Source organism: Hermetia illucens, chromosome 5, assembly GCF_905115235.1.
Source record: "Hermetia illucens chromosome 5, iHerIll2.2.curated.20191125, whole genome shotgun sequence".
Taxonomy (NCBI): Eukaryota; Metazoa; Arthropoda; class Insecta; order Diptera; family Stratiomyidae; genus Hermetia; species Hermetia illucens.
Window position 1 is genome coordinate 49,397,990 of NC_051853.1, and position 27,658 is coordinate 49,425,647.

General features: G+C 37.5%; 1 protein-coding gene across 2 annotated transcripts; it reads right to left on the reverse strand.

Annotated features, from left to right (window-relative positions):
• Nucleotides 1–3,729: 3,729 nt before the first annotated feature.
• Nucleotides 3,730–27,658, reverse strand: LOC119657691 (alcohol dehydrogenase class-3-like). 2 transcript variants are annotated; one of them, XM_038064723.1, is made up of 4 exons: nt 27,508–27,658; nt 15,417–15,884; nt 14,904–14,990; nt 3,730–4,404 (listed from the first exon to the last, which is right to left on the reverse strand). In XM_038064723.1, the coding sequence occupies exons 1-4, from the start codon at nt 27,526–27,528 to the stop codon at nt 3,841–3,843; spliced, it is 1,140 nt and encodes a 379-aa protein (XP_037920651.1). In that variant the 5' UTR covers nt 27,529–27,658; the 3' UTR covers nt 3,730–3,840. The 2 variants fall into 2 exon arrangements, with proteins under 2 accessions (XP_037920651.1, XP_037920650.1); XM_038064722.1 differs by having other exon boundaries at nt 27,416–27,549.

Consider the following 27,658-nt stretch of genomic DNA (forward strand, 5'->3'; position numbering starts at 1 on the left):
CTTGTACAGTAAGAAGTTTGACCCTATGGTGAGACGTTTCGAGCGGAACAGTTTTTGTAAACTCAAATAGGCTCTGTTGGCTGAACCGTGCGCGGATTCATCATCGTAGCTGTTCTCCGTTGTGATTTTCGACCCTAGATAGGAGAAATTGTCGGTCTCAAAGTTGTATTCTCCTATCTTTATTCTTCCCGTTTGATCAGTGCGGTTTGATGTTGTTGGTTGGTTGTCTTTCGGTGCTGCCTTCATTGATGTGCAGCCCAAGACCTCGCGCCAATCGCCGCCTGCTCGATCTGGATGAAGGCAGTTTGTACGTCTCGGGTCGTTTTTCCCATGATGTCGATATCGTCAGCATAGGCCACTAGTTGGGTGGACTTAAAGAGGATTGTACCTCTTGCGTTTACATCAGCATCACGGATCACTTTCTCGAGGGCCAGGGTGAAGAGGACGCATGATAGGGCATCCCCTTGTCGTAGACCGTTGTTGATGTAGAATGGTCTTGAGAGTGCTCCTGCTGCTTTTATCTGGCCTCGCACATTGGTCAGAGTCAGCCTAGTCAGTCTTATTAATTTCGTTGGGATACCGGATTCTCTCATGGCGCTGTACAGTTTTACCCTGCTTGTGCTATCATAGGCGGCTTTAAAGTCGATGAATAGATGGTGCAACTGTTGTCCATATTCCAACAGTTTTTCGATCGCTTGCCACAGAGAGAAAATCTGATCTGTTGCTGATTTGCCTGGAGTGAAGCCTCTTTGATATGGGCCAATGATATTCTGGGCGTATGGAGATATCCGGCCTAGCAAGATAGCGGAGAATATCTTATTGATGGTACTCAGCAACGTGATACCTCTATAATTGGTGCACTGTGTGATATCTCCCTTTTTATATGATGTATGAGACAGATAATGCCAATCGTCAGGCATTGATTCGCTGTCCCATACCTTGAGCACAAGTTGATGAACCACTTGGTGTAACTGGTCGCCTCCATATTTAACCAATTCGGCTGTAATTCCATCGACTCCTAGCGACTTATGATTTCTTAGCCGATGAATTGCACGGACTGTTTCTCCTAAACTTGGTGGTGGCAGTATTTGTCCATCGTCTTCAGTTGGCGGGACCTCCAACTCGCCGATGTTCTGGTTGTTCAGTAGCTCATCAAAGTACTCAACCCATCGCTCCAATATGCCCATTCTGTCGGAAATCAGATTTCCCTCTTTATCTCGGCAGGATGAACATCGAGGTGTATAAGGCTTCATCCTGCCGACTTGTTAGTAAAACTTCCGAGCCTGGTGCGGTAGCTTTCTGTACTTTTCTAGTTCACAAACTTATTGGTTCTCCCAGGCTTTCTTTTCCGTCTGTGAAGTCGCTTCTCCGCTCGACGGAGTTCGTGATAAGTCTCTGCGCGTGCCCGCGCTCTTTGAGAATGCAACATTACTCAGTATGCGGCACTCTTCCGTTCCGTTGTTTGCTTACATTCATCGTCAAACCAGCCGTTCCGGCTCCTTTTACGGCTGGGGCCAAGTATGTCTGTGGCCGTATCAATGATAATGTGTGAAAATCACACCTTATCTGGGAGAATAATCCACCTTATCTGGGAGAATAATCGATAAACTCGTTCGACAGTTTCAAACTGGTGAGAAAGGATAACTTCATTTTCAGCCAGCTAGATAGTAGCAATTTCCTGAATACCTCGAAGAGTGCAGGCTTGCTGGTCTAAAGGATGTGAGAAGCCTTGGATCATTAGCTTCCTTCGAGCTCGTCATTATTTGCAGCAATCTCCAGCATTGGGAAAGTAGTCAACAAGTAAGACACCATTAATTCACTACGTCAGTTAGTGCGAGGCCTTGGCAGTTCTTATATCATTTTGTCTTTAATAAACCAAAAACGTTTTCAGGAACGATATGGTTTTGAGACTTCGGCAATTTAAAAAGAATCGGTTGGGATGCATTATGACAAATCCAAAATGATAATTCTTCTTCTTCTTTGGTTGAAAGGCGCTTCTTCGGTGTTGGGAAAAAAATAGGCTTAGCTTCCGTCCGATAATCAGCTTGGTGGCTCATGCAGGGATTGGCCTATTGAGTTTCTTTACAGCTCCCCAATTCGTGGTTGGAAAAGTCGTTAGATTTTCAAGGAAGCATCTTGAATCCATATGTTTCACCTTTTTTAATACCTTTTGCAGTACTTACCCAGCTGTTGCTAAATTCTTTGTCGAATTTGAAGAATCTGAGGTTGGACATTGAGAATTCGTTGTGGCAGCGGATGTTAGCACTTCCATGAAGAAATGCATAGCCTAGTCGAATTCGAACCTTGATTTGAAGGACGCATTTGTTAGTGAATGCGAATAGATATGCTTCCGAAACTTAAGCCAGTTAATCTGCTACACTCAACAGGGATTGGGTAGCGATTTAAGCGATTAATTGGAGCGTAGCTCAAAGCAAACCTTTGCAGATAGGTGTTTTCGTTTTTTATTCCGGTCGATAAGGTTAAGTATTTTATGGCGAGCAGTTGAGCTTGGATGAGGGCTCGATAACACGTTGAAACTACAGCTTGTCGCTATAACAGACCAAAAGGTTTTATCCCTTGACAACGTAAGTCTCGATCGCCAGTACGTGTGTTTAGCATTGAAGTCTCCAGCTACAATAAATACTCTACCAAGCATGTTAAAAAAGCTTACAAACTACTCTCCAGAAATAGTAAATCTCGAGAATTTCGAAACATAAGTGTAAGACAAGATAGGCTGGGTTTTAGTAGGCATCAGCCTTTTCGGAACATTTCAAACCTTAGTTGGTCTTAGTCCGCCTATTCAGCCATTTGGTTGATGATTGGAGTCTCTAACTCACTTCGATGTACAGAGTTAATCCCACGTAATTGGCAGTGTAACTGCTATTGCAGTTACCGAGTTAAATAACGCTCATAACATTGTTTTGCTATAGTTTTGAAGGAGAGAAAAAATGTGGTTATAAGATACACCACCGTATAGGGCGTGATACTACAAACAGTGATGGAAATTTTTACATTACAAAGAAAATCATGCTAAGTAAAAATCAGATAATATTAGTATCACATTAAAATAAATAGTATCACATACTAAAACTCTATAGATACACACAGGGAGTAAAGGTTAGCGCAATACTTGCATCAAAACCGAACTTTATGCGGCGTTTCTCATATATGAAGAATGTTAAAACAAGTCCGAAAACCGTAACCTCGACGCTTGAGGTATGAAAAGTTTTGTTAATCTTTCATGCAATAATATTCGGATACACAATGGTTTCATTTATACATAGCGCGAAGTGCATATACGTTGAACGTACCCGATGTCCCCCCCCCCGATGTGCTTTCTCTTATAGAGTACCAATTTGACGCAAAAGAGGCAACTTTGACCTACTGTAACTTTGTTAATTACAGTAGGATTTCCACTAAAGCAGTAAATTTTAAAAATATATTAATATTATCAACTTGAATATTTTGTATTTCGGAACATAGATGTTATATAGAGGCATCATCATTATTTTTTTCAAATTTTTCTGGTGAGTAGTTTCTGAGTCCCTTAATTTAAGTTACCCCGTTATGACCTCCTACTCCCACGTTTCGCAATCGGCTTCAAACCTTGCAGAAATGTTTCGTTGTCATTACAATTAATATATCGTAAGCAGTTGAAATAAGTCTATTTTCACAAATAGTTTTTACCAAAACAAATAAAATAGTTTGAATAATTAAAACTACAGCAAAAATGTATTACAACATAATTATATTATTCCATTGGATATCCATACCTAACATTAGAATTGATCATAGATTAGCCGGGTCGATACCAAATTCGTGTTTCAGTCAAATTCCAGTTTAATAAAGCACAACACTTCGAATACTGTCACCAGAATGCATGTAATGTAGTGCATCGTTGATACTGTCCAATCTCATTGTATGCGAGATCATTTCGTCAATCAAAATCTTCTTATCCAAATAATCTTGTACCAATTTTGGAACATCATCATAGCCTCTGTAGCTTCCAAAGAATGTTCCTTTCAAAGTACGCCCACAAACTATATCCACAGGGAACAGGCTTAATTCTTTCTCGTATGAAGAAATGCCAATCAAAATGTTAACACCCCACGATGGATTCGATGACATGAATGCGGTTCTCATTGTATTGATATTTCCGATACATTCGAAGGTGTAATCAAAACCGCCCCCAGTCTTTTCTATTAAAACCTCTTCGATGTTTTGTCCTGGATAATCCAACGGGTTGATAAAGTCCGTGCAACCAAATTTCTCAGCAATTTCACGTTTTTTAGGGTTGATATCTATACCGAAAACTCTGGAGGCCCCGGCATTCTTGCATCCCAAAACTGCTGCTAAACCGATACCACCAAGACCCCAAACGCCACAAATACTGCCTTTCTCGACCTGAAAAAATAGAAAAGTTCAATTACAATTCATATTAGACTTGTAAAAATTTAATTATGTTATAAATTATTATATTATTTTGACAAAAATATCCCTACTACACCTACGTCAACGATAATAATCACATGGAACACTGCTAGTCAACAGCATATCCTGGTACACGTGAAATCGCGCATCCTAGTTTCAATATAAAGAGCATTCATTCACAACTTGATAATTTCTTAGTGGGTAATGCCTTATCAATCCTTTGAACGTCAGTAACCACGATTCCATCATTGTATCCATTCACAACCAACTGCCTGCTTATAAGCCAATCACATCCGCACCGTTCCAGCGACTGCGATTGGGATAGAGGCCTATCGTAACGATATTTTACCCCAAAACTTTTCCGCTCCTGAGAAGCCAAACTTAATTCCTACCCATTCCATGAAAACTTAACATCCCACTCTCTACATGATTAGCTAAAGTTTTGAGATAAAACCCATCGATCCTCATCGTCCTACACTCATACAGCCAGTCAGATTGGCTTTCGAAATAGATGTACTGATTTAATCGCGTAAATCAATATTCTTGCACCCAATAAGGCTCCAATATACAGTAAACAGAGCAAGAAAAAGGAACTGACCGAACTTGACAAAACCCTATCTATAATCCCTAAAAAATGCTCTATAGAAATCAATGCTGACCAGTCCAGTCGACATCCATTGCTGAATGTCCACTTGCCTGAACTGAAAGTATGACCACAAGCCATTTGTTGCCAAAAAGAAAAAAAAATCCCTATTCCCAGATAAGTAAATGCCTACTTTCGCCACCACCACCGATTGAGCATGCATTTCTAGTGTTGAAAACCGACATCTTATTACGGATTAACCATTAGAAGGAAGCTAATCCTCAACTTAGCAATTTCAAGTAAAAGTACAGTAGCTTTCCTTTTCCGGTACCCTTTAATTAGGTATTGTGACTACCATCAGGAGCCTAGAAGATAATGATATAATAATAGCCACTGTATGGAGAAAAAAAACCACTGGAAACTACCGTAGCAGAGGGACATAGCGGAGCAAAGCTTCGTGCCAAGGAACAAACCTCAAAAGTCCTTCATGCTTGCCACGCACGCTATGCGGACCATGCTTTCCAGAGCAGATCTTCACTGCATTATAATAATGCCAGAGGCTTTTGCTGGTACCCAAAACTAATAAAGCTCTAAAAAAGCGTTGGCTCTTTAGCCTGCTGTTGCTGGCTCAGAAGCCATTCAGATGAGAAGTCTAGTTTCCTTAAGGTAATCTCGCGGACAATTTATGGATGTGAGCAATGCATAAAATTCAGATAACTGTAACCGCAGTGCCCTAACGACGATTGATACTCCCTGTTATCCTATTACTATGTTCAACAGTTACCTAAAGGATGCACTACAAGAGGATATCATCCTCCTTAACTACACTAAAAAGTATTAGTGAGTTTCCTGCGACATCAGACGAAAAGGTAGTCGTGGCTACAAAGATGATACCCATCGCTATTTTGACTGAGAAAATGCGAACGCTGTGCGACTGCAACGAAGGGTGACCATAATGCTGAGGAGCGGCGCCGGGAAGAGAGAATACGCACAATCAAGACGAGGAGGATAGGCTAATTTCAAATATAATGCATCATCCATCTAAGGGGATTTAAACTACCACCTAACGTGCTTTCTTACCAGGTAGGTATTAATATCGCATTGAAGATAACAATCCCCCTTTTGCCCTGAATGCAAAGATCCAGAACTTGTACTTTTCGTATATCCAAGATTCGCTGGCGAGAGGTTATAACTTGTGTTATTCCTAAGTCAACCCCATTTATCTGCAAATTCACGAATCCAAACAAGTTTGGAATGCAGCTTTGATAGATAGAGCGTCTAACAAGGATCGATTTTACCTTAGCTTAAAAATTTCAATTCTTTTATTATCAGCTCTATGTGGAGATGTATAGTATTTTGAGCCTGTTTCAATGCTTAACTAAATGAAATACGGTAACAGAAAAATAACACAAGAAACTACTGTAATAAAATGTAACACACTTCAAACTCCTGCTTCTTAATAGCAATTCGACAGAGGAATACCAGAAAAACATTGCCAACATTTGGAGCAGTTCCACCTGTCAGCGCAGGAGAAGGCAATAAAACGAATGAAATCGGGGAAAGCCACAGGCCCTGGAAAGCGAAAAGCTGGGACCCAACAGTGTGGCTCAATGAATTGTTTAATCTGGTTATTCAGGAAGGCAGAACACAATCTGACTGGCAAGAAAATACCACAGCTCCAATTTGGAAAAAGAAAGGTAGTCCAGCAGAATATTCAAATTATCGTCCAATCCGGTTACTTTCCCATACCATGAAGATTTTTAAACGCATTCTTGAAACAGTATCCACGAAATTGTTCAAATAACCGCGAATCAAGCCGGATTTGACAAGAATTGCGGAACTGCTGACGCAATACACGCTGAGCGGTTACACATGGAGAAATACCGTGAGAAGCACCGCCCTCTTTACATTGCATTTCTGGATCTAGAGAAAGCGAAAAGTAAAATTCGAAGTGTGGCGGGTGAATCAAAACCGCTTCGTGCTTCCATTGGTGTCCATTAAGAAAGCGCCCTCTCACCACTCCTCTTTGTTCTTGTTATGGACAACGTCAAACGGGACATCCAATGTCCAGCGCCCTATACACTGCTTTATGCAGATGATGTTTTCCTGGCGTCTAATAGCAAAAATGTTCTCAAATAACTTATCCAAAAATGGAATGGTCGCCTCATCCAACCCGGTTTTTAGATTGAATCTGAATAAAACTGAATTTTTGACAACCGATCTCCATGAAACAGACACAAACACTCTCAGCAGCAATGACCTGCCCAGAACTGAGTGATTTAAATACCTCGGATCAATCCAATCAGTTAATGGAGAACTGCGTTATAAAATTGCTTCACGCATTAACACAACATGGATGAAGTGGCGTTCCACAATAGGTGTTCTTTGTTATTGACGTATCAACGAACGTCTGAGGTATAAAATTTACCACAATGTCGTCCATCCTGTCGGCAATGAACGGCGTCTTGCGATAATGGAGACGAAGACGTTACGTTGGACTTGTAGCATGACTCGTTTTGAAGACATCCGAAATAAGGATATCCGCGATCGATATGGAGTTCTACCGATCGTGGAAAAATTGCGAGAGGCCAGACACTGAACGTCCTTGTTCGTCCTGCTCTTCTGAGAGTCACATTTGTACACATTTATAGTTCTCAAGTAATAGTACAAATATGGATATGACTTCATCATCGAAAAGGGAGTATTATCCATATTGGGAGTGTTTATAAGCAAATTGACATTGGTTTGGACATATCTGGAAGCAGGGATGCAACCAACTCCTTTCATATCATGTTGCAGGCGTATTCCACGTCGTCTTATAGCTTGCTGTACATATGTATAATATATCCATGAGTCGGTCGGTCTGGACTTAGCTTTAAAGCTAAAGTGTTTAATTTACAATGCACATCTTTTAGACGTAACCCTTAGGAGGCCAACGCCCTACAAACGCACGAAAGCCATCTTAGGTCTTTGAAATTAGGAGTTCGTTGAACATGTGATGGTACCTCTTACTTGCCTTAAATCACTAGTTTCAAATAATGCAAATCGAAAAACGTTTCGCTATAAATATTGATAACACAGACACTTTTTGTCAAAAGAGTGATCAAAGAAGAATGGGAGCCATTTTATATTAGCAGTTTTATTTTCGGCAATGTACACAGTTCTATTCGCAATCGTTATATAATTTAAATGCTTATCACCTTTTATTCCATCGAATTATATATGTGCATATGTTAAACACACTTAATTATCTTATACCGCACCTTTCCTTCACATGTGGTTACTTATTTACATATCGTTTTGTGTATTGGCGAGGCATACCAAATTTGTTTTCAGTATATAAAATATGCATTACGCATCGAGAAATGTTATTACCATTAGAAGTTATTATTATCAACAATATTACTACCTTAAATTATCATCTACATATTCCGCACAATCTCAAAAGAAAAGCAATCTAGGCCATAATTAATAATTTCGAATACTCATTATCAACCCCCAAAAAGATATGATATATTTGTTTATATTTACAAACCAAATAGCGAATTATTATCATCAACATTAATACGAAAACAGGTTTCAAAAATAAAGCATAACAAAAAAATACGCGTGTGAGTACTCGCAAGTCATGCACATGTTCCAGGAAAAGAAAAATATAAAATATTTTGCGTTCTTTAAAGTTGTATTGCTTTTTCAATGACGCCACTGCAAATTGTATAGAGGTAGGCTAATGAAAATATAAACACGGAGATTGGAGCTGAAATACTAGCCACAGATTTATCAGCAATGGACTAAGTTTAACAGAGATGGTAAATATGTGAACATTTAACAAGAGGGCGTCAATCAATTTTTATTAATACAGTCCGTCCAATAAAGATAGAACCACTATTTTTTTTCAAACTACTGTCACACCCAAATCACCTCAAGCGTTTTGTAAAGGTACCTGGATAATGCATGTACCCTAGACAAATTGTTTAAATTGGTAAGTCTCACCAAACCGCATCCGTCGGTTTACTGTTTATAAACTCCCGACAATTAGGTACTTACATACCTTGCTGTGGTGGAAAGAAGAGCGGGGAGGAGAGCCTTATGTCCACAGTTTCCAAGCCACAAGCCGAGGTATGAATATCGCGCCAACGCGACTGCGTGACCAAAGAATTAAGAGGCGATTCTTGATGTTCCATCATCATCCAACTTCAACTAGCCTTGTCTAAACAAAAACCCTACCGAGATCAATCTATTTTCCTCCGCAAAATTAAGGTCATAACAGTCAACTATAAATTTCAAAAATAACAGTGGGGAATGAATTAGGAAATCCTAGACTTGTATTTGTTACACATTCAATCGGAAACGAATTCAAGTTACGACATTGGCACCCAGTCCTCAACGGATGAGCCGAAAAAGGTACTTTCTATCTGCGTCGCTGACACGATGTTACAATCAGCGCTAGAGAGGTGGCGCAATCTCCTAAAAATCTTCAAAGAAAGTTAGTCGTAAAGACAACGGAAAGGATCAGCCATCATTTACAAAAGAAAAGGCGCATTGAAAACGACGAGAAAGCAACACATAAACCACAAACGCAGAAAACAAAACCAGAACTCTAAACCGGGAAATCGCATCTTGCCCTTGATCCAGAGACTGAGCCCTGGCTGGTCATTCGACCAAGTTGGGATTGCAGAATATACTCAACTTGCTTGTCATAAAAGGCCATTAAAAGTGAAAGACATTTGCGGACTAGCAACATACAAATTTCGAAACTTTACTGCTAATGAAACGTCAACAACACCTCGGATAGAGAATGAGCTCGCGCCAAAGACCTTTGGCTATCTAAAATAGATAGGAAATCTGCGCATGTTCCTCGACAATGGAGTAGAAGATCTCCACAATGCCCGCTTTTTCCACGGGATAATCATTAAGATTCCAAAGAAAGCTGCTCTTCTTGAGTGCGGCAATTGGAGAGGTATTGAAGTGTTCTCTGCCGTCGCAAAAATAAAAACTAAAATAATCCTGGATCGACAGAGAGCAGGCTGATTTCTAGTCTAGAATCTTCTGCATTCACCACATCAACACCCTATGGATTGTTCTGAAACAATGCGCGAAATTAAGATCTTCGCTTCACCTACTCTTCATCGATTTCGTGAAAGCTTTCGATAGCGTGAACAGGGAGTATACCTGGCGTGCTTTATGCAGGAGGCTTTGTTTTATACAAAACCTTAAGAAGATAGTGAAAGTATACTAAAATACAAAAATTTGGCCTTTCTTTCGCTAAAAAAAAAGAAAAAAGAGTGATTTGTTTCTTTTTTCAAATATTTTTTGTTTGTTTGGGTAAATCCCACTTTTTTGCTAAAATTACGCACTTTAAATCTACCAAAGTTTTAGACGTACAGCTGAAAATGACTGCCAGGTTTAGTTAGAAGGATTGATGTAAGCTGAAGATATACCTTGCAGCACTTGTTCTGAGAACACTTTCTAAGCTAGGAAAAGCTTCCCACTTTATGGGGGGGTGAAAATCTAACTAATGTAACCATGACTTTTAAGAGGACATTGCTCCTTAAACTATCACCTGAAGAAAATCCCTAACTGTCCATCTGCTTTCCTTAAACTGAAAACGAAAATACCGTGCCGAGTTGTTCTTCGTTAAGGGACCTGCGTGATCTCTAATATCAAGGGACGAGAGAAATTTACATAAACCTGCTAGTGTCGCAGGCAGAAAACCATTTATGTACAGATATTAAAAGATACCTCTAGAGTTCTTATAATCATATGTGGCTTGAGTACTCAGATCGACGGTTCATCGCATTTTGAACCTAACCTACATATCGACTCTATAGGAAGAATCTGGCAAGAATAAAAAAAACTGGTAATGCTATCAAAAAATATAATAGGCACAACAAAATTTTATCAAAGAACCAATAATTCTGTTACTTAATGGATTTTTTTATACAACTCGTGGCCAATGGGTTGAAATTCAGAACCACCATCTTGTGTTGGAATACTAAAATAAATATAAATATACTGAACAACTATAGTCTGTGGTCTCTAAGATCGAGCTACATAAAATGTAGGGTGCAAATAATAATCGATGACACAGCACCTAGGCCTAGAGTACTGCATTTGGAAGTTAAAGTGAGCATCGCAAAGGAAACTTTTGAGTGCAATAATTGAACTGGAATCCCTGCCCGTGTCCATGGATACTAAATTGAATTCAGACTTAGGTAGTTGCCATTCTCCATTATTTAAAAAACTAGTCAAAAACCCTTCCTCTTTCAGGATATAGAAATAACTTAATAAAAAGCAATATACTGATTGGACGGAAGAAGGGTATCACTTTTTAGTCCAACTAATAAAATTTGGGAAGTGAATCTATTAATTCCTGTTCTGGCAGGTCATTAACTTAACGTGTTTCTAGGAAATTCTTTAAAAACTGTTCTATGAAATACCCCTCAACGAGTTACTCATTTTTCAGTTGCCCGCTGTGTCCACAACTATCCAACGATCAAAAATAAAGTTGGAGTCGGAACACGACCTGTAACATAACTTCACAACCAGTGACCAGAAACTCAGCGTCAAGCAAAAAAGATATCCAAAACTACCGTCAGAGATTACATCAAGAGGCGCCTGTGGGGAAAACATGCATATATAACACTAACCGAAAAGAACATTGAAGATAGGAAAAGGTTTTCTAAGAGGTCAATTGAGGAAGGTTTCACTCTAGAAAATGCGGGGAGTAAGAAACAAGGAGTTCGCATATTTCTTATAAATTCCCCATGGAACTTTTTCCAAAATCAAATCGACAAAATATGCGAGTACAGAACATTAGAACATTAGAACATCGGATCGGAATCGACATAGCCAATGTGTTATTTTTTTTGTTCAATTTCGTAAAAGTGATTCTCCCGAAAATAGTTAGTTCCAGCTCGAAACTTCGATTTTACAAATACGGATGAGATTAACCTCTCAACTTTGTTTGTTGGTTTTAACCTTTATCCCTAGGAAGCATGTGTTTCTTCTTCTCATGATCTGAAAAGGACTTCGACTTCGACTCAGCTTACATTTTTAATAAGTGAAAAGTTGTTGCTTGAGATATTGAATTCAATTTGATATTAACAGAAAATACTTTACTTAAAATAAAAAAATAATTTACAAATTAATTAAAGAAGTAAAGTAAACTTTTACTAAACTTTCTTAATCATCTTCCTTATCGGGAAGAAGAAGAGGATGAAGTTGGACATGAATATCATGCACACTTGTATTTTGTCCTCTTATGCAGGGTGGCTAAATTTTTCGCGATTCCCGTCTGAATTTTCATTATTCTACTAATTCAGTGCCGTTTTTTATACATTTTGTATTATTATGCTACCTATTAAATTAATTGTTATTATAAAGTAGGAACGCTCTTGGAACATAGCGAATTCGGTTTGTTACTCCCGACATCGATGACGTATATTATATTTGAAATAATTTGATCGCTAGAAACAATATGTTTTATTTGAATTGCAACCGGATAGAGGCTGCCAATGCATAATGTTTTTAGCTGGACAAATTTCCTACATTGTGGCTCGAATTTATTTAGCCCACCATAACCACAACAGGAAGTGCTGCGCCTCTTTAGTGAATCCAAATAATAAGAACCGGATTATCGGGAATTCTAGCTTAGCACGCTGTCAATGAGCTCTTCCGGTTTGGGCTACAACTGATGCTTCAATATTTAACTGTACGCAATTTTTTCAATCCTGCTCAATCCATGTTCCCTACAGACGGATGTTGTTTACAATACTATTCATAGGCGTCCAATCATTCAAAATGTAACACAATAAACAAAAATGTTCATTTAAACTGGAACGCTTCAGTAACTTTACGCGGAAGATGAATCTATTTATGGGCAACAAACCATGAGCAATAGTAAATTCAAGTCCCAGGAATTCGTAGTTTGCATTACACGATCAGACGAGAGGTTTGGTTGGTTGTAGATGAACTAACATGAGGGCTTAAATTAACAGCAGAAAGACCGCGAAAAATTTGATTGGCAAATATTAACCAATAGACTGCAATCTAATAAAACTCTTAAAGAAAGTTTCCGAAAAAGGACTGTTTGTTTGAAATTATCAATATTTTAAATTTCAACCAAATTACAACGCACTGAAAAGCCCGTACCATGTTGATGACGTCATAAGTCCTGCCAAGAAACCTCAGTAGACCACAACTGTACTAATGTTACTCATAAAAATATAAAAGTGTCAAAATTAATTTCGCACGTAAAATGTCAAGGAGGAGTGTGAAATATTGTTTGTTGCACAAATAACTCCACAAAAACTCCTGAGAAGTTGCGAAATTGCAAAGGAAGCAAAAGATAAATGAGCCTAATTCAAATGAAGTCACAAGAGAATAGATCCCGCCAAATACTCAACTAGCCCAAAGTTCGAACACCACTCAGTCCAAATCCATTTTTTTGGGGCCTGTGAATATTCCAAAAACGTACGTTTTATTGTCGCCCAGGTAAAGATGCGAGTGAAGTTTCTTGTGAACCTGTGTTCGGGCATTATTTCCTCCACATGAAAGGTCAGCCAAAAAAAAACATATAGTTATTTTCTAACGCGGAGAGTTTATTGCCTATGTATTTCCATTCATATTCAAATTCGTCCGCTCCTTCTTGCCGACAAGGAAGAAAAGACATTAGAAGAAAATATGAGTATATTTTTGCAAAGAAAGAATTGTTACTGAACATAAGGCAGGGAAAGACACTCACAAGAAGCTCGGAAGAGAAAACCTTTTCAACATATAACCGAAAAGGCTTGTATTTCCAGAAGGCAATCACTTGTAAGTTTAATACCTTCAGATACAAAAATGGCAATCCTTTATAATAAACTACCGAGGAAAAAAAGAGAATTCTACTTTACCAAGTAGAATAGGAATGAGACAAAGGAAAGAAGCAAGCATAGAACTAAAGTATAAGTCGAATACACTTCCACGATTCAAAGGCTTTTACCCATAATTGCAAAAGCAATTATCCAATTCAGGCAAGTCGGAGTAAATAACCCCGTGTTACGCATATTCGAAGCTATTGGTGACATCATCATGTTTCTCCTCCTCCTCTCTTACAAATACTAAACCCATAATGGATGAAGTGGTATTCATTACTGTGCCTATTATTGTGAAGGATTCACCAGGAAACATAATGCACTGAATTTCTTTAACACAGAATTGGCATGTAAAGCGGTAGACATTTTGAACCACTGTTAACAAGTAAAGTACTTGGAATAATGAGAAGTTCCATCAATAAGAAAGAAAAATAACACTTTATTACTTCATCGATGGAGTGGTCCATATATATATATGTATATTCTCGTTTTACCCTGCTAACTTTTAACGACGGCAAACGTTTTATTAAAGTTGTGTTTTCCTTAATACAAGCACTTGGAGTGATAAGCCCGAATAGTGCAGATAACAACCCCTTCAAGAGAAATACATAAAGTAAATGCATTATATTGCCGTGTGAACATCTGGAGAAAAATTAAACGAAACATAATAGGAAATGCTTACTGCAGTCAAAAAGTGGAGACTTCCTTCCATACCTATATATAGCTACTGATTACCTTTGCTGACAGGGAGGAACTGTCCACTTATAAGAAGTTTAGCTAACATTCGGAATTATTAATATTTGCAAACATCGTTATTGTTTTTTTCTTGTTAGTTACTATTACCATTAATGTTTTCAGCTTTCCACTATCAAAGGAGAGGTGACACTCTAAATTCCATATAATTGTACCATAAAATACTTGAATAGAACAGCATATGAACATACTTCATGTCATTCATTCAATAATTCGTACTCTAATCCTTAGCAATAAAATTTGTGTTCGCTATAACAGATAAAAATAATTACACATACCTTTGCCGCCCGTTGAGCGGCTCCATATCCTGTCGATATGCCGCACCCAATCAAGCACACTTTGTCTAACGGAGCTCTCTTGTCAATCTGGAAAATTTATAATAAAATTTAATTTCACCATTCAATTGTTATGTGTTAAATGATTGCGGTACTGGCAAAGGTAGAATTGAAATGGTTTATACAAACATTGAATTATGTAAACCAGCATATCTCTTTATTGATACTGGCAGCTGCAACCATAACATTTAGTAGATACTTTGTCATTCGGAAGAAGACAGTATAAAACACAATTTTATGACTAAGCCACTATCTAGTCAAAATATCCATTCGACCAGGGATGTCATTGGTCCAATAAAAAACGGTTTGATTTAGCCAAATGATTTTTTCATCCAGATGAAGCAACATTTAAAATATCTTTTTTCAACTCTTATCAAAACACAAAATGAAATACAGAACTCACAGTCATAAAAAATTAAATTCAAAAATATATTTCCGAATGTTAATACAACTTACCTTAGCCAATGATACATCAGCAACCACTGTATATTCCGAAAAAGTTGACGTTCCCATCGAATGATACACAGTTTGCCCCTTACAGGTGAATCGACTAGTTCCATCTGGCATCACACATTGTTGTTGGGTTCCCTTAATCTTCTCACAGAGATTTGTCCTGTCTGCCGTGCAGACACGGCATTCAAAACATTGTGGTACGTACAATGGTATGACATGATCGCCTGGCTGAAACTTGGTCACTCCTTCACCAACACTTTCAACAATTCCAGCGCCTTCATGTCCCAAAATAATTGGAAAACGAACACCACGTACAAAGATTCCATTCAAAAATGAAGAATCTGTATGGCAAACTCCAGTGGCAACTATCTTTATGCGAACTTCATTGGCTTTGGGTGGAGCAACTTCGACTTCTTCAATAACAAGTGGCGTTTTAGGCGCCCAGGCAACCGCTGCCCGACATTTGATTACCTGCAGATTAAGATTGAAAATTATTAATAACTTTGCATTATCTTATGATAAAAAAATCGGTATTTTGCAGAACAAAGGACACATTCCAACTTTCAAACATAATTTATGGCTAAATGACCAGTCATTTAGCTTACCTATTACTCAGGCAATAAGAGCTTTTAGTCAGAACTGAGATGGATAGTATTTTTGATTGTATAATATGATTACTATTAATTATGGAGCACATTCAATTATTCAATACCTTACGATATGTCCTCCTATAAATCAACAAACTACTTTTAGTCGTTAAAATCAGTGTCTTCATCTGTTTGAGCAATTGTAATGTCCCATGTATTAACTCAGTAATAGGCATGGGCCACGCTTCAAATAGAGGGATGGTGATAATCACAAACATACCAATAAATATGTATTATAACTCTCAATCTTGTTTAAAATATTTCAGTCCCTCTCAAATATCACAACAGAAGGAGGAGGAGTGGTCCTAGCAGCTCCAATGGCCACGAATCTTTTAACCTAAGATTTATTCGGAAAAAACTGGAGACCGAGTTAAGAGATTTATTTCGCTTAAGGATAGATTCAAGCAAAGATGAGCTAACGGATTTGATAGCAGACAACAAAATATTTTTTTAAAATTCGGCAATTTCTTATAATAATAATCGTTGCCGCAACAATCCATATTGGATCAGGGCCTTGGAGTGTGTTAGAGCACTTCATTCAAGACCGTAACAGTATATTGTAGGAGACAATGTGGTCAGCATTGTGCTCGCCCGAGATTATTACCGTGATTTGACTCAGGTACTCATTCACAGCTGAGTTGACTGGTATCCGAAGTCAAATCACGATACAAATCCCACTGCCACCAGCGAGATTTGAACCGGAACCTTCCGTACGACAGCCTTGTGCTCTAACCACTCAGCTATCCGGATACACCCGCAATTTCTTCGAATACCAAAAGCAAAGACACCAAAAACTTATTTTTTCTTAGAAAAAAAAAAAAATTTAACCAATAAGTTAACTACTCTTCAAAACGCGTTTGATTTTATTTAACCCTTAGCTAACAGTTAGGTGATAGTCCTAACTCCAAACGATAGGCCAGCAGTCTGATGAGGTCAGATTAAACAGGATGCATGATTGGGTATCCCCTTGTTTTAGATTGCTATTGGTGACAAAGGTCTCGAAAGTGATCCTGCTAATTTTATCTAGCCTCAGACAGGATCAGGGCCAACCTAGTCAATCTTACCAACTCCTTCGACAAAACGAATTCCCTAATGGCCCTGAACAATTTTACCCTGACAACATAGCCTGGGCCTGGAAGTCAACAAGGAAATGGTGCAATTGATGGTCATATTCCAAAAGCTTTTGCATTGCTTGGTACGGAGAGAATATCTGATTTGTTGCTGATTTGCCTGGAGTGAAGCCTCTTTGGTATGAGCCAATGAAACTCTGAATGTATCCAACCTGACAAGATAGCCGAGAATATTTTATTTTTTTATTTTTTAATCGTATTCAGTGTAATTTGTATAAAGCAAAACCTTATTAAAATCGATTCATTGCCTGCCTGTCACATGCACTTCTATCTAAAATAGCTAAACCGATCCGAACGACATGAATTGTAAAATACGCGAGTAAGCGGTCAAAATGTGTACACTTAAAATGAGAGGTAACTGCCCAACCCAAAAATCTGAAAAAACCATGATGGTGCGCTTATATTAAATCTAAGCCTCAAAATATGTACCGATATTTGCTCAAATGAACTTACCAATAGTATATTTCAAGCTTTACAAATTTATCACTTTCGAGTGAAGTTCTTCTTTCCCAAATTCCGTTGAAAAATTGTAGCGATCACCCCATTTACTTTTTCAACGGCGTTTTTAGAAAGAGAACCTCCTGCTTCTCCCTTCGTACGCCCCCCCCCCCTTTTTTAAGGAGGCATTACCGCCACAAGTTTTCATTGGGGTTGAAGAGGAGGGAACTCCCCATAGCACTTGTCACCACATCTGAGGATGGGGTTGAAAATTCAACCTTTACCGTTGAATGGCCAAATAAGAAAACCTAAAACTGTGGTTTTCCGTTCCTAAGGTATCAACTGAGGATAATTCCACTGTGATATGCAGCCAGCATATTATTGGCAACTTACAGCGCCGAGCATAATGCTGACCACATTGCCTCCTACAGTGTACTGTATGTACCGTTACGGTCTTGAATGAAGTGCTCTAACACACTTCAAGACCCTGATCCAATATGGATTGTTGTGCCAACGATTATTATTACAGCGCTAGAAACTCAAACAGATGATTGGTAAAAGCTGAAATTGTAGTCTATATATGTGTTTATATGTAGTTAGTTAGTTTAGTTTAGTGGGGGGAGCCGCAGCTCGAAGAACTGAGACCTTTGTTAGGCCCCCCATTGTACTATCTCCCATTCATCGGCCTCTCGCCTACGGCGTTCGCTAAATCTGAGAACATTCTCCATATACAGAATCCGTTTATATGTAAGTGATAAATTCGATGGCCTTTTGTAACATATATAAAAATCATTAAAATCGTGAATTAGACGACTTTTTTAAATAATTAAAAATAATTTTCACTTATTAACATAGAATTTTAGAATGTGCGAATGAATGTGTGATTAGTATAATTAACAAAAATATTTTCCTGATGTTTAATTAACATAATTAATGTAACTATAAATCTTCTTTAATCTTCTAGTACTAATACTATAAAGCCATTAACTTCTGCCCTACACTGTCCGCCCTTGGCACAATACCAGCTCTAGGGCCGGCATCAGATATTTAAAAAGAAACGGGGCTAGCACCGGCACCAGAACACTATCAGTACTTCCCGGCCCCTGATTCTGCCCCCGCTAATATCATTTAAGCGTAAAGAAAGCACTTTGCTTCTTAACTATCTACTCATGTGCGACACGGCTATCTCGACTCAAAATACTATTTTTATTTCACTGCCGAAGAATGACAAAACAAATATGATGCAAGAGTATTTACAGAACTTAATAAATCAAATCATATATAGATAAATATTGAGTCCGATCTTACAAACTATAGAGTAGTTTCGGAATGGATTGATTAGGTTCAAAATTTAATAATAGATATCATGTAAACGGGGAGGGCTACTACGACTAGCAAAATGCCTTACATTTATTTATCGAGAATTATATTCTATCAGCAGAATCCGGGGATTTCGTGTGAATTCTTTATTATCATATCTTTAGTAATAATAATAATCAATGGCTAGTGCTCTAACCCCTTAACCGTCCGGGCCGGGAGTGGTTTATAATAATAATAATCGACGCAATAATCCAATTGGATCAGGGCCTTGAAGTGTATTAAAACAAGACCGTTACGGCACACTACAGGATTACAATACCCTAAAGGAGACAATGTGGTCAGCATCGCGCTTGCCTGAGATTATTATTATTATTATGATTTGACGTCGGATACCATTTGACTCATGTGTGAATGAGTACCTGGGCCAAATTCCACGCGGCCTTCCATACGGCAGCCTCGTGCTCTAACAACTTAGCTATCCGGAGTGGTTTAGTTGGTAAAAATTGTATCTATATTTCCACCCCCTTGAAAAAGGCAGAAGAACAGACAGACAATTTTAACAAGGTTTTATTTTGTAAAAAACCTTAAACAGGGTACAAATTATGCTGTAGCATTTACAAAGGAATGTTATTATTGACTCCGTCCTATGAAATTTTTACTGAAGTGATATTGCACCGGTTCAAACGCAAACCATTTATCAGTGGGAAATATCAAAGAGACTATTGAAAACGGGTGTAACACATGTGTTTGGAAAATAAGTATGCGCTTGAAAATTAGCATTTAACGGCACTAGATCATTATTGGCTTCCAAAAAACATAGGATAATATTTATAAAAATACCCCGAATTTAAACCAATTTCCCATTCAAACACCGTCTGCTTCTTGAGAATTACAACCTGGAAAATTCGATCACTTCTTGCCAATCACGTCATTTTTCTGGGGTAGAACCTTGATAAAGATAGTCCTCCCAACAAAAAAGTCAGTCCTGCATACTTTAAACAAAAAGAAAGTGAATCAAATATATTAAAAAAAATTATAAAACCTATATTAAGAGTATATTTTACGATAAATCCTAGAACAAGTGAGGAACGTCTGTGAATGGCCTAGGCAGTACAACGCAGAGCTGCATGGCTTGTACAATGAACTATCGGCATCAAAACTCAAACTACAAAACACGTAGTGTGTTGGATACATCCAATGTATGGAAAAAACAGGATGTCAAACGTACGCTTAAAGGTGAGGTCTTAGGAAAATGACCAACAACGCACCTTTCTTTCTATATAAGTATATACATTTGCTTTTCAGATATGTATATTTTTAGAAATAGCATTTTGAAACGACGAGAAGACACCCTGTGATTCGAGCGAGGTTTGCTTAGTCTCAACCACAAAGCCTTCATGTTTATTTATATATATATATGAAATATATTGCAACAGTGAGGTCCATAATATTGTAAAACATAATCGCATTTTTTATATATTATTGAAAGGCCCAACACATATTATAAGCCACACAAAAATCTTTGAAAAACTTATCTGTCCCATAAGCGGCACTCTGATAAGTAAATTGATATTCTGAAAAGTAGATTATGTTGATTTTATCACCAGAAGTGTGTGCTTATCTGACAGCGAACAATAAGACCCAAACTAACAAAAATTATATCAATAAATATCTGTCAACCAGTGCTAGTGAATCTATTGTAAGAAAAATATGTATCAATAATGTAACGAAATTTATTCAGGTATTCAATGATGTAAGTTACTAACAAAGTTAATTAGAAATATATACATACACATGTTTCTATGCATAGAAGCCTGCTAATTATCATATAAAAAAAAAACTGAAAAATAAGGGTACTGCACCACCGCTTGAGGGGTTTGAAAGGCAATTAATCATATCAGAAGCGTACGAAGACAAAACGTTGGACAATACAAAAAAAGAAAACTGAACTTTTTGCTCAACAGCAGTACTTCAATCGCAGGACATCGAATTTATTGATTTCGAATTCATTATTTTATTGGCAGCAAGGGAAAAAAGAGCACCACCGTAGTTTTTTTTTGTTATTTTTTCCGATCTACTTTTTTATAAGACTTTGCTTAATTTCCATTATCGTCCCACTTTATGCACTGGAAGGCCTATTGCAATGGGATAAACACGAGGATAAGCACATAACCCCATGACCGGAACAGTAATTCGAACCTGATTCAGAATTGGGAGGCTGATTCTCAACCACTTCATCCACTGCACCGTCCAGCGTACCATATCTGCACAACGAATGTGTTTGGCTGGCAACCGTATCAACATTTTTCTAGATTGTCCCAGTAATCTTAACCATATGGACGAAAAACCATGATAGCGCAAGAAATCAGTCGGCTAGCCAGCCACGCGTCGCAAATGACATCATAGAGAATTATTTCATTTTTGTGTCTATCTCTAAATTGTTATTGAAATTATTGCTGAAATGACTTAAACTTTTAATCAACACTTCACCTCGTGGCCATTGGATTCGTTAATAATTTTGGACAAATCTCCAGACTGTTTAATATGTAACGTAATTTCAAAGTTTCAAACAACCAAGTATTCTGTTTTCACACTTTAAGAAGGAATGTCGTTGTAAAGGAACAGTATGCAGTACAGTATATACGCACATGTTGAGGATATACTTTCAATAGATGTGCCATGCAATGGAACCCACTAGCACAAGATGGGCCATGTGTGGGTTACCATAGAGCCATATGGCGTAGAAGAGTGGAGGAAGAGTGCAAGCTTCTCAGAGAGTCGAGGAAAGGGGACAGCTGACACACATTTCCAGAAACCGCCAACGATGATGTGCAGGCGTGATTGACGAGGTTAATAATAACCATTGGCAACTTGGAGCAATTAAGATGGGTCAAAACTGGAGTAATGAAAAAAAAGGTTTACTTTTTTATAGAAAAAATTAAAAGTTAAATAAAAAAATGTTTGGGATCATTTTCATTAATAAGTTAAATCTGGGCGAACCATAATTATTACTGGAGGGATCTAAAGAATAACGGAAATCGAGTCGGGAACCGGAAGCTTGGCACTTAGTGACATACTATTATTTATTTAAACGATTTAGTGGCACACTATTATTTATTTAAACGGATCGGAACAGAGATTACTTTGAGGCCTAGATACCATGTGCATAGATCACCATATCTTTTCAAATTTTTCCGTTAAGCAGTCTCGGAGAACAGGTCCTCGCAGAAATTGACCCTTTCGGACCCCCGCACTCCCCCCCCCCCTTGTAATCAATGTCAAAACTGGTATTTGTTTCGAAAAATACTGATGGATACTGTCGCTTGTAATCCCACATGGTCATATTCGGTGAAAAATATTGTACACCCACCTTTTACTTATATGGGGACCCCTTCCCCTCTTAAGTTCAACATGAAACAATGTAATTCTCTGAATGTATGGAGATTCATAGTTGCCACCATCCCACAAAATTTCGGATCAATCGGTATGATCGTTTCTGACGAAAGTCGTGGAGCGGACGGACAGGTACACAGACAGACAGTGATCCGATTTGAATAAGGTTTTGTTTTCAACAATAAATGCATCATTAAAACTATAATGCAATAAACAAGATATTAAACAAACACCCAAATAAACCAACTATCACGGTTTCACGACATCCGGATAATCTCTGTTTTTTTATTGCCCTGAGTAGGATTAGTGGCAAGATTCAGTTGATTGTGCGCATCATCGCCTTCCTATATCATAACATTTTTTGTCATGTCCATCATTCCATATCCCATCCTGTCTCGACAATATTAAAAATAAACATCTTTTAAATAGTCATACTAACTTCGCTCTATAATTTTTACCCAAAAACTTCAACCTCTACAAACCTAAATCCCATTTAATATTTATAGGATTATATACATTTGAAACCAATCTCCAACACCATGGACCATTTTTCTTATATTAAACATTCCCTCCTAGCATACAATTAAATGCATTTTGCTTAAACAAGCCGGCTCAGAATCTTGAAAGTTGTTCATTTTAAGGAATAAAATTGTTAATAGTAGCAATATTTATGACAGAAAAACCAAAATTGTCCTCGCGAGCAGAGTGTGGTATAAAACGGGTCATAGCAGCTAGCACTAAAAAAAAATCTATCATGTCATCATAGGAAATCGTTGAATGTCTCGAGGGATAATATTTGAGGAACCTTAAATGAGCCTGGACTAAAAATTTTTGATAGGACGAAGATTCGCAAAAGAACGACGGTTTGCCAAAATGGCCAACGATGCCAGGAAATCGTGTGGCATGGGTCATCAGCATTGGCCGCAGGTAAATTGGGATAAAGCTAGAATAGTTTATGCTCAAATATAATTTCAGCCGCGGTATGAATATTCACACAAAGATATCAAAACATTTTGTTGAAGTTTGCTCTTTAGATGAGCCATCAATTCAGATCCTGGATGATAGCACCAATTTTGCCCGAAGGAGGACAGGCGAAAAACTCGACGACGTTTGCATTTTAGAACCTATCAAACATTCCCATTCAGTGATGATTTGGTGCATCATAAACTCTAAAGAAATCGGCAAGATATATATCGGAATGAAGGAACCAGGCGCGAGAACCTCGCCACAAAGGCAAATCTATAACAAATATTATAGAAACTTTGCACTGCGGGAGCTCGACCTTAATCATATTTAGAATATGTAACTAAAATATGCATTGAAAGTATGCCACGTGGTATTGCATATGTCATTAAAGCTAAAGGCGGTCTTACAAAATACTAATTATAAATGTGAATCGACGTGAAAAACCATAAACTAAATATGAGCCTTTAAATAAACCATTTTCACGTTTCATTCAGAATGAACACTATTATGCTATGAGTAAGATATATATTCTATTGTAAACTCAAAGCTGTTAAAACTAAATTTTCTGGTTTGAGTATAAACTGTAGGTTCTGTTGTGATCCCAACAGAGCATGCAAAAAACACATGAAGCTTTGGACATTGAGCGACCAAAGCGTCCAAAACAAACCTAATAATCCTATTTAAAACTTTCCAAACCATCGGTTTCTGTCATATCTAAAATATCGAGAAAGTATGCCACAATATCCCAAAAACCTTCTACTTTCATCAAAACCCATATTGCAAGGCGAAAGGACAATTCGAATACATCACAAAGAACAAACTCCATGATCCAAGAAATGACATGGAGACCTTTGGGTTTGAACTGAACTGAAACCTCAAACCCTGATAATAAGCGACTTTTACCTACAAGTTTACTTCTATTAGTGGCCTTTAATTAATCGCATTATTTTGATTTCAGCACATTTTGAATCAAAAGGTTCAATTTTTTAACTTTGACCTATTTTAACTCTGTTAGTACCAGTACGATTTCCACCAAGCTTGTTCTATGTTATAGCCTATATAGTTGCAAAATTTCGTGGTGCTAGGATAAACGTAATGGGGGTTCTGCAGCCATTTACTAAAAATTTTAGTAATATACTATTATTAACTTTATTTGAACAGACATCGGTATGGAGGGTATTTCCAAGCCTGAGCAGCCTCTTGTTTTTTTCTCAAATTTTTCGGCTGAGTAGTTCTTGAGAATGGGTCCCTTGAAGAAATGATCACTTTCGACTTGCCGCACTCCCCACCTTTCCAACAAATGTCAAAATTAAGACCGACTTCGGAAAGTACTAATCGAGACCTTTCTTTTGATACTTCACATGACTATATTTGGTGAAAAAAAATTTACACCCCCTTTTGCATGCATGGGAACCCCCCCCCCCCACCCCTCCTTAAATTTGAGGTAGATGGATGTAACCCACTGTATGCGCGAGCGTTCATAGTTCCCACCTTTCCACAAAATTTGGAGTCAACCGCTATAACCGTCTCCGAGAAAAATACGTGTGGCGGGCAGACAGGCAGATAGGCAGTAAACCGATTTGAATAAGGTTTTGTTTTACATCATTATCCTTCACCTAACAATCCACTGAAAGTCGAAAATTATGTTTATTGGCCAACAGGACATATTATCCTCATGGGCAACTATCAAGGAGTCTATCAGGATATAGCTTCTCCAGTCGACACTTCAGACTAAGGGAAGAGAAGTTGAAAAAAGTTTCCAATGATTAAGCTTATTCCGCAGACATAAGCCGACACCAGCTATTTAGCAATACATATTAGCATTTTCACGACCTAATTCAAATTCATGCTGCAAAGCGATCTTTCCAAAGCCTATATTAATCCCTTTATGCCATGTTGCTTAAATATATCAAAATTGTGAATGCATCCAAATGGTATTGTAAATGATACCATGTTAAAACTTAAAAAACCTGAAAGTTCTAAAAGATGATCGAATCTGAACGAAAGTATATGCACCAGAGAAGTTTTCCCTAGATCACTGACCGATCGAAGACTAAAGGCATTCACATAAAATCCACCATCATACCTACTTTCTCACCAACAACTATTACTATCAGTTACATCAAACATCTTTTCCAAAGAATGTTACTATTAACGATTGGATCCGTATACACTATGTTTACATTCTGATCATAACCCTTTCCTTCTCCACTTGCTTCATTCAATAAAAACACGCTCTTATCTACACAAGACAGATTGTAAATACATATGTACATACAAGCCAAGCTATGAGTTGAATGATTAATTAAAAACTACTAACGCCTTACTCACATTCATATCTACGAAACTAGTCAGATCGAAGCGTGTCTAGCTAATGAATATTAATCTTGGGTATAAGAGAAGAAATAAAAAGCTCCAATTCACGTGGCGTCCTCCCTCCACTGGCACTACATTGTTAACAGAATTCTATAATCGATTATTACTCGTATTTTGAAAAGCGCAATTCGAACATTTTTTATGCTATTTTTAAGACATCATTTGCTAGTTTCCAATATTAATCCACAATACGGAGTATATATGCACACATGTGTATATTGCGTAGATTCTTTTAAGGGAAAGCATTACTAGTTTAGCATTATCAAGATAACAAATGATACCGATATCGAATGTTAATTAAAGCAAATTGAAAGAAAACTTATTAGCATTAAATTTCCATAAATTTTTGAGAATATCTGAATACCCAAACTAACAAAGTTTAGAAGTTTATAACAAATATCCAATCACAAATTAGATTTAGAATAAGATTATCAAGAATTAGATTTTGATTGTTTATTTATAGACTGCATTTAAGATAACATTTTTGAATTGAAAACATAGTTTGGGATATTTATGAACTGGGACAAGGAGAGATGTATCTGTAGATACTAAAGTTATGTTCCTCTTTCAAAAGCTGGCGCTAGTAATAATGGAAACTATATATGCATGAAGACAAAAAAAAAATAATGAGTGCAAGACAACCTGATTTTCGTTGGTTTTGGGGACTAGATACAAAGAAAGCGGATAGCAATAGTTAAAAAAAATTTCCAGAAAATAAAGATTGAATTTGAAAAATTTAACATTTCTTGGTCGATTAATCATTATGCACTAGATTTTAACATAGAATTTAAGAGTTGGAAATTAGCTTAGGAAAATTTCAACTTGTCAATACAAAAAGAAATACATAGTTCATAATCAATTTTCACTTTCTTAATTACATCCCTATTTGAAACACTAACATGAGATGGATTAACACAAAAGATATATCTACACAGATCCCAACGCGATTGATATATGCAGCTAAACAAAATTACTGTTGCCACTAATATCAAAATCACCGTCTCCACCAATCTTGACCCAAGGTTAACCAAAAAATGACAAATTCGAAGTTTAATTTATCAACATTTTATAACGTTCTAACCCATTGTTAAGCAGGTCTACTGCCACTTGTAGAATGACATCTCTTCCAACAGTCTCACCCAGAGCATCTCTGTATGTAATGCCATTACTAATAGTTAATTTTGATTCTGAATGGATATGGTTATGTAATAATTGCATAACGATGGAACGAAATTATTATCACAAACAGAAAACTACATGAAGATATACCGAGAATTGGTGAGTAGAGGGCAGCAGAATATTAAACAACTTACTACACTTGGATCTGTTGACAAAACGAATATATGGCATTGCTAAGATATATCTATTGTAGTTAACGGATGCATGTGCACATCAATGGCATTTTCCTATATAAACAAGTGCGTAGTTCGCCACTGTATTTGCACATGTGTAACATTCGTCAACTCATAATTACTCCTATACGAGTAAGGTACTCAAGATATGAGCATACATATCTTTCCCTATACGAGGTCAATTGTGCCCATATGTATTATAAAGACAATGGAAATTCACTTGATACCATATGAAAACAAAAGTTCTGATCTCAGATACTTCCATCCTTGATTGAAATTAACTTAACAGACTGAGTTTTAGTTCAATCTCCAGAAACTTCACACTAGAGCTGATCAACTCCACTATTGCATGATAATTTTGTTCCAACCTAATTTCTCACCACATCACTCCAAACAACCGAAACATCAACGGAAATCTCCCATTCAAACCACACCATCAGATAGAATTATGAAATTTATTCGCGCCACTTACTTTTCCGGCAGTTGAAGACATGTCTCACTTGGAACAACTAACTAACAGTCGACAAAGTACTACTGAAATCGGAGCTGGCACCTGCTGATATCAATGGCTAAACCAGAATGTTTAAACTTTGCTGGCATCAAGCTTTTTGTAGGCATCGAAC

Coding starts and splice junctions, on each gene's coding strand:
- LOC119657691 (XM_038064722.1), bottom strand. CDS start 27,472: ATGGTGTGGTTTGAATGGGAGATTTCCGTTGATGTTTCGGTTGTTTGG. Junction 14,991..15,416: donor CTGATGTATCATTGGCTAAG/GTAAGTTGTATT, acceptor TAAATTTTCCAG/ATTGACAAGAGAGCTCCGTT. Junction 4,405..14,903: donor CCGCTCAACGGGCGGCAAAG/GTATGTGTAATT, acceptor CTATTTTTTCAG/GTCGAGAAAGGCAGTATTTG.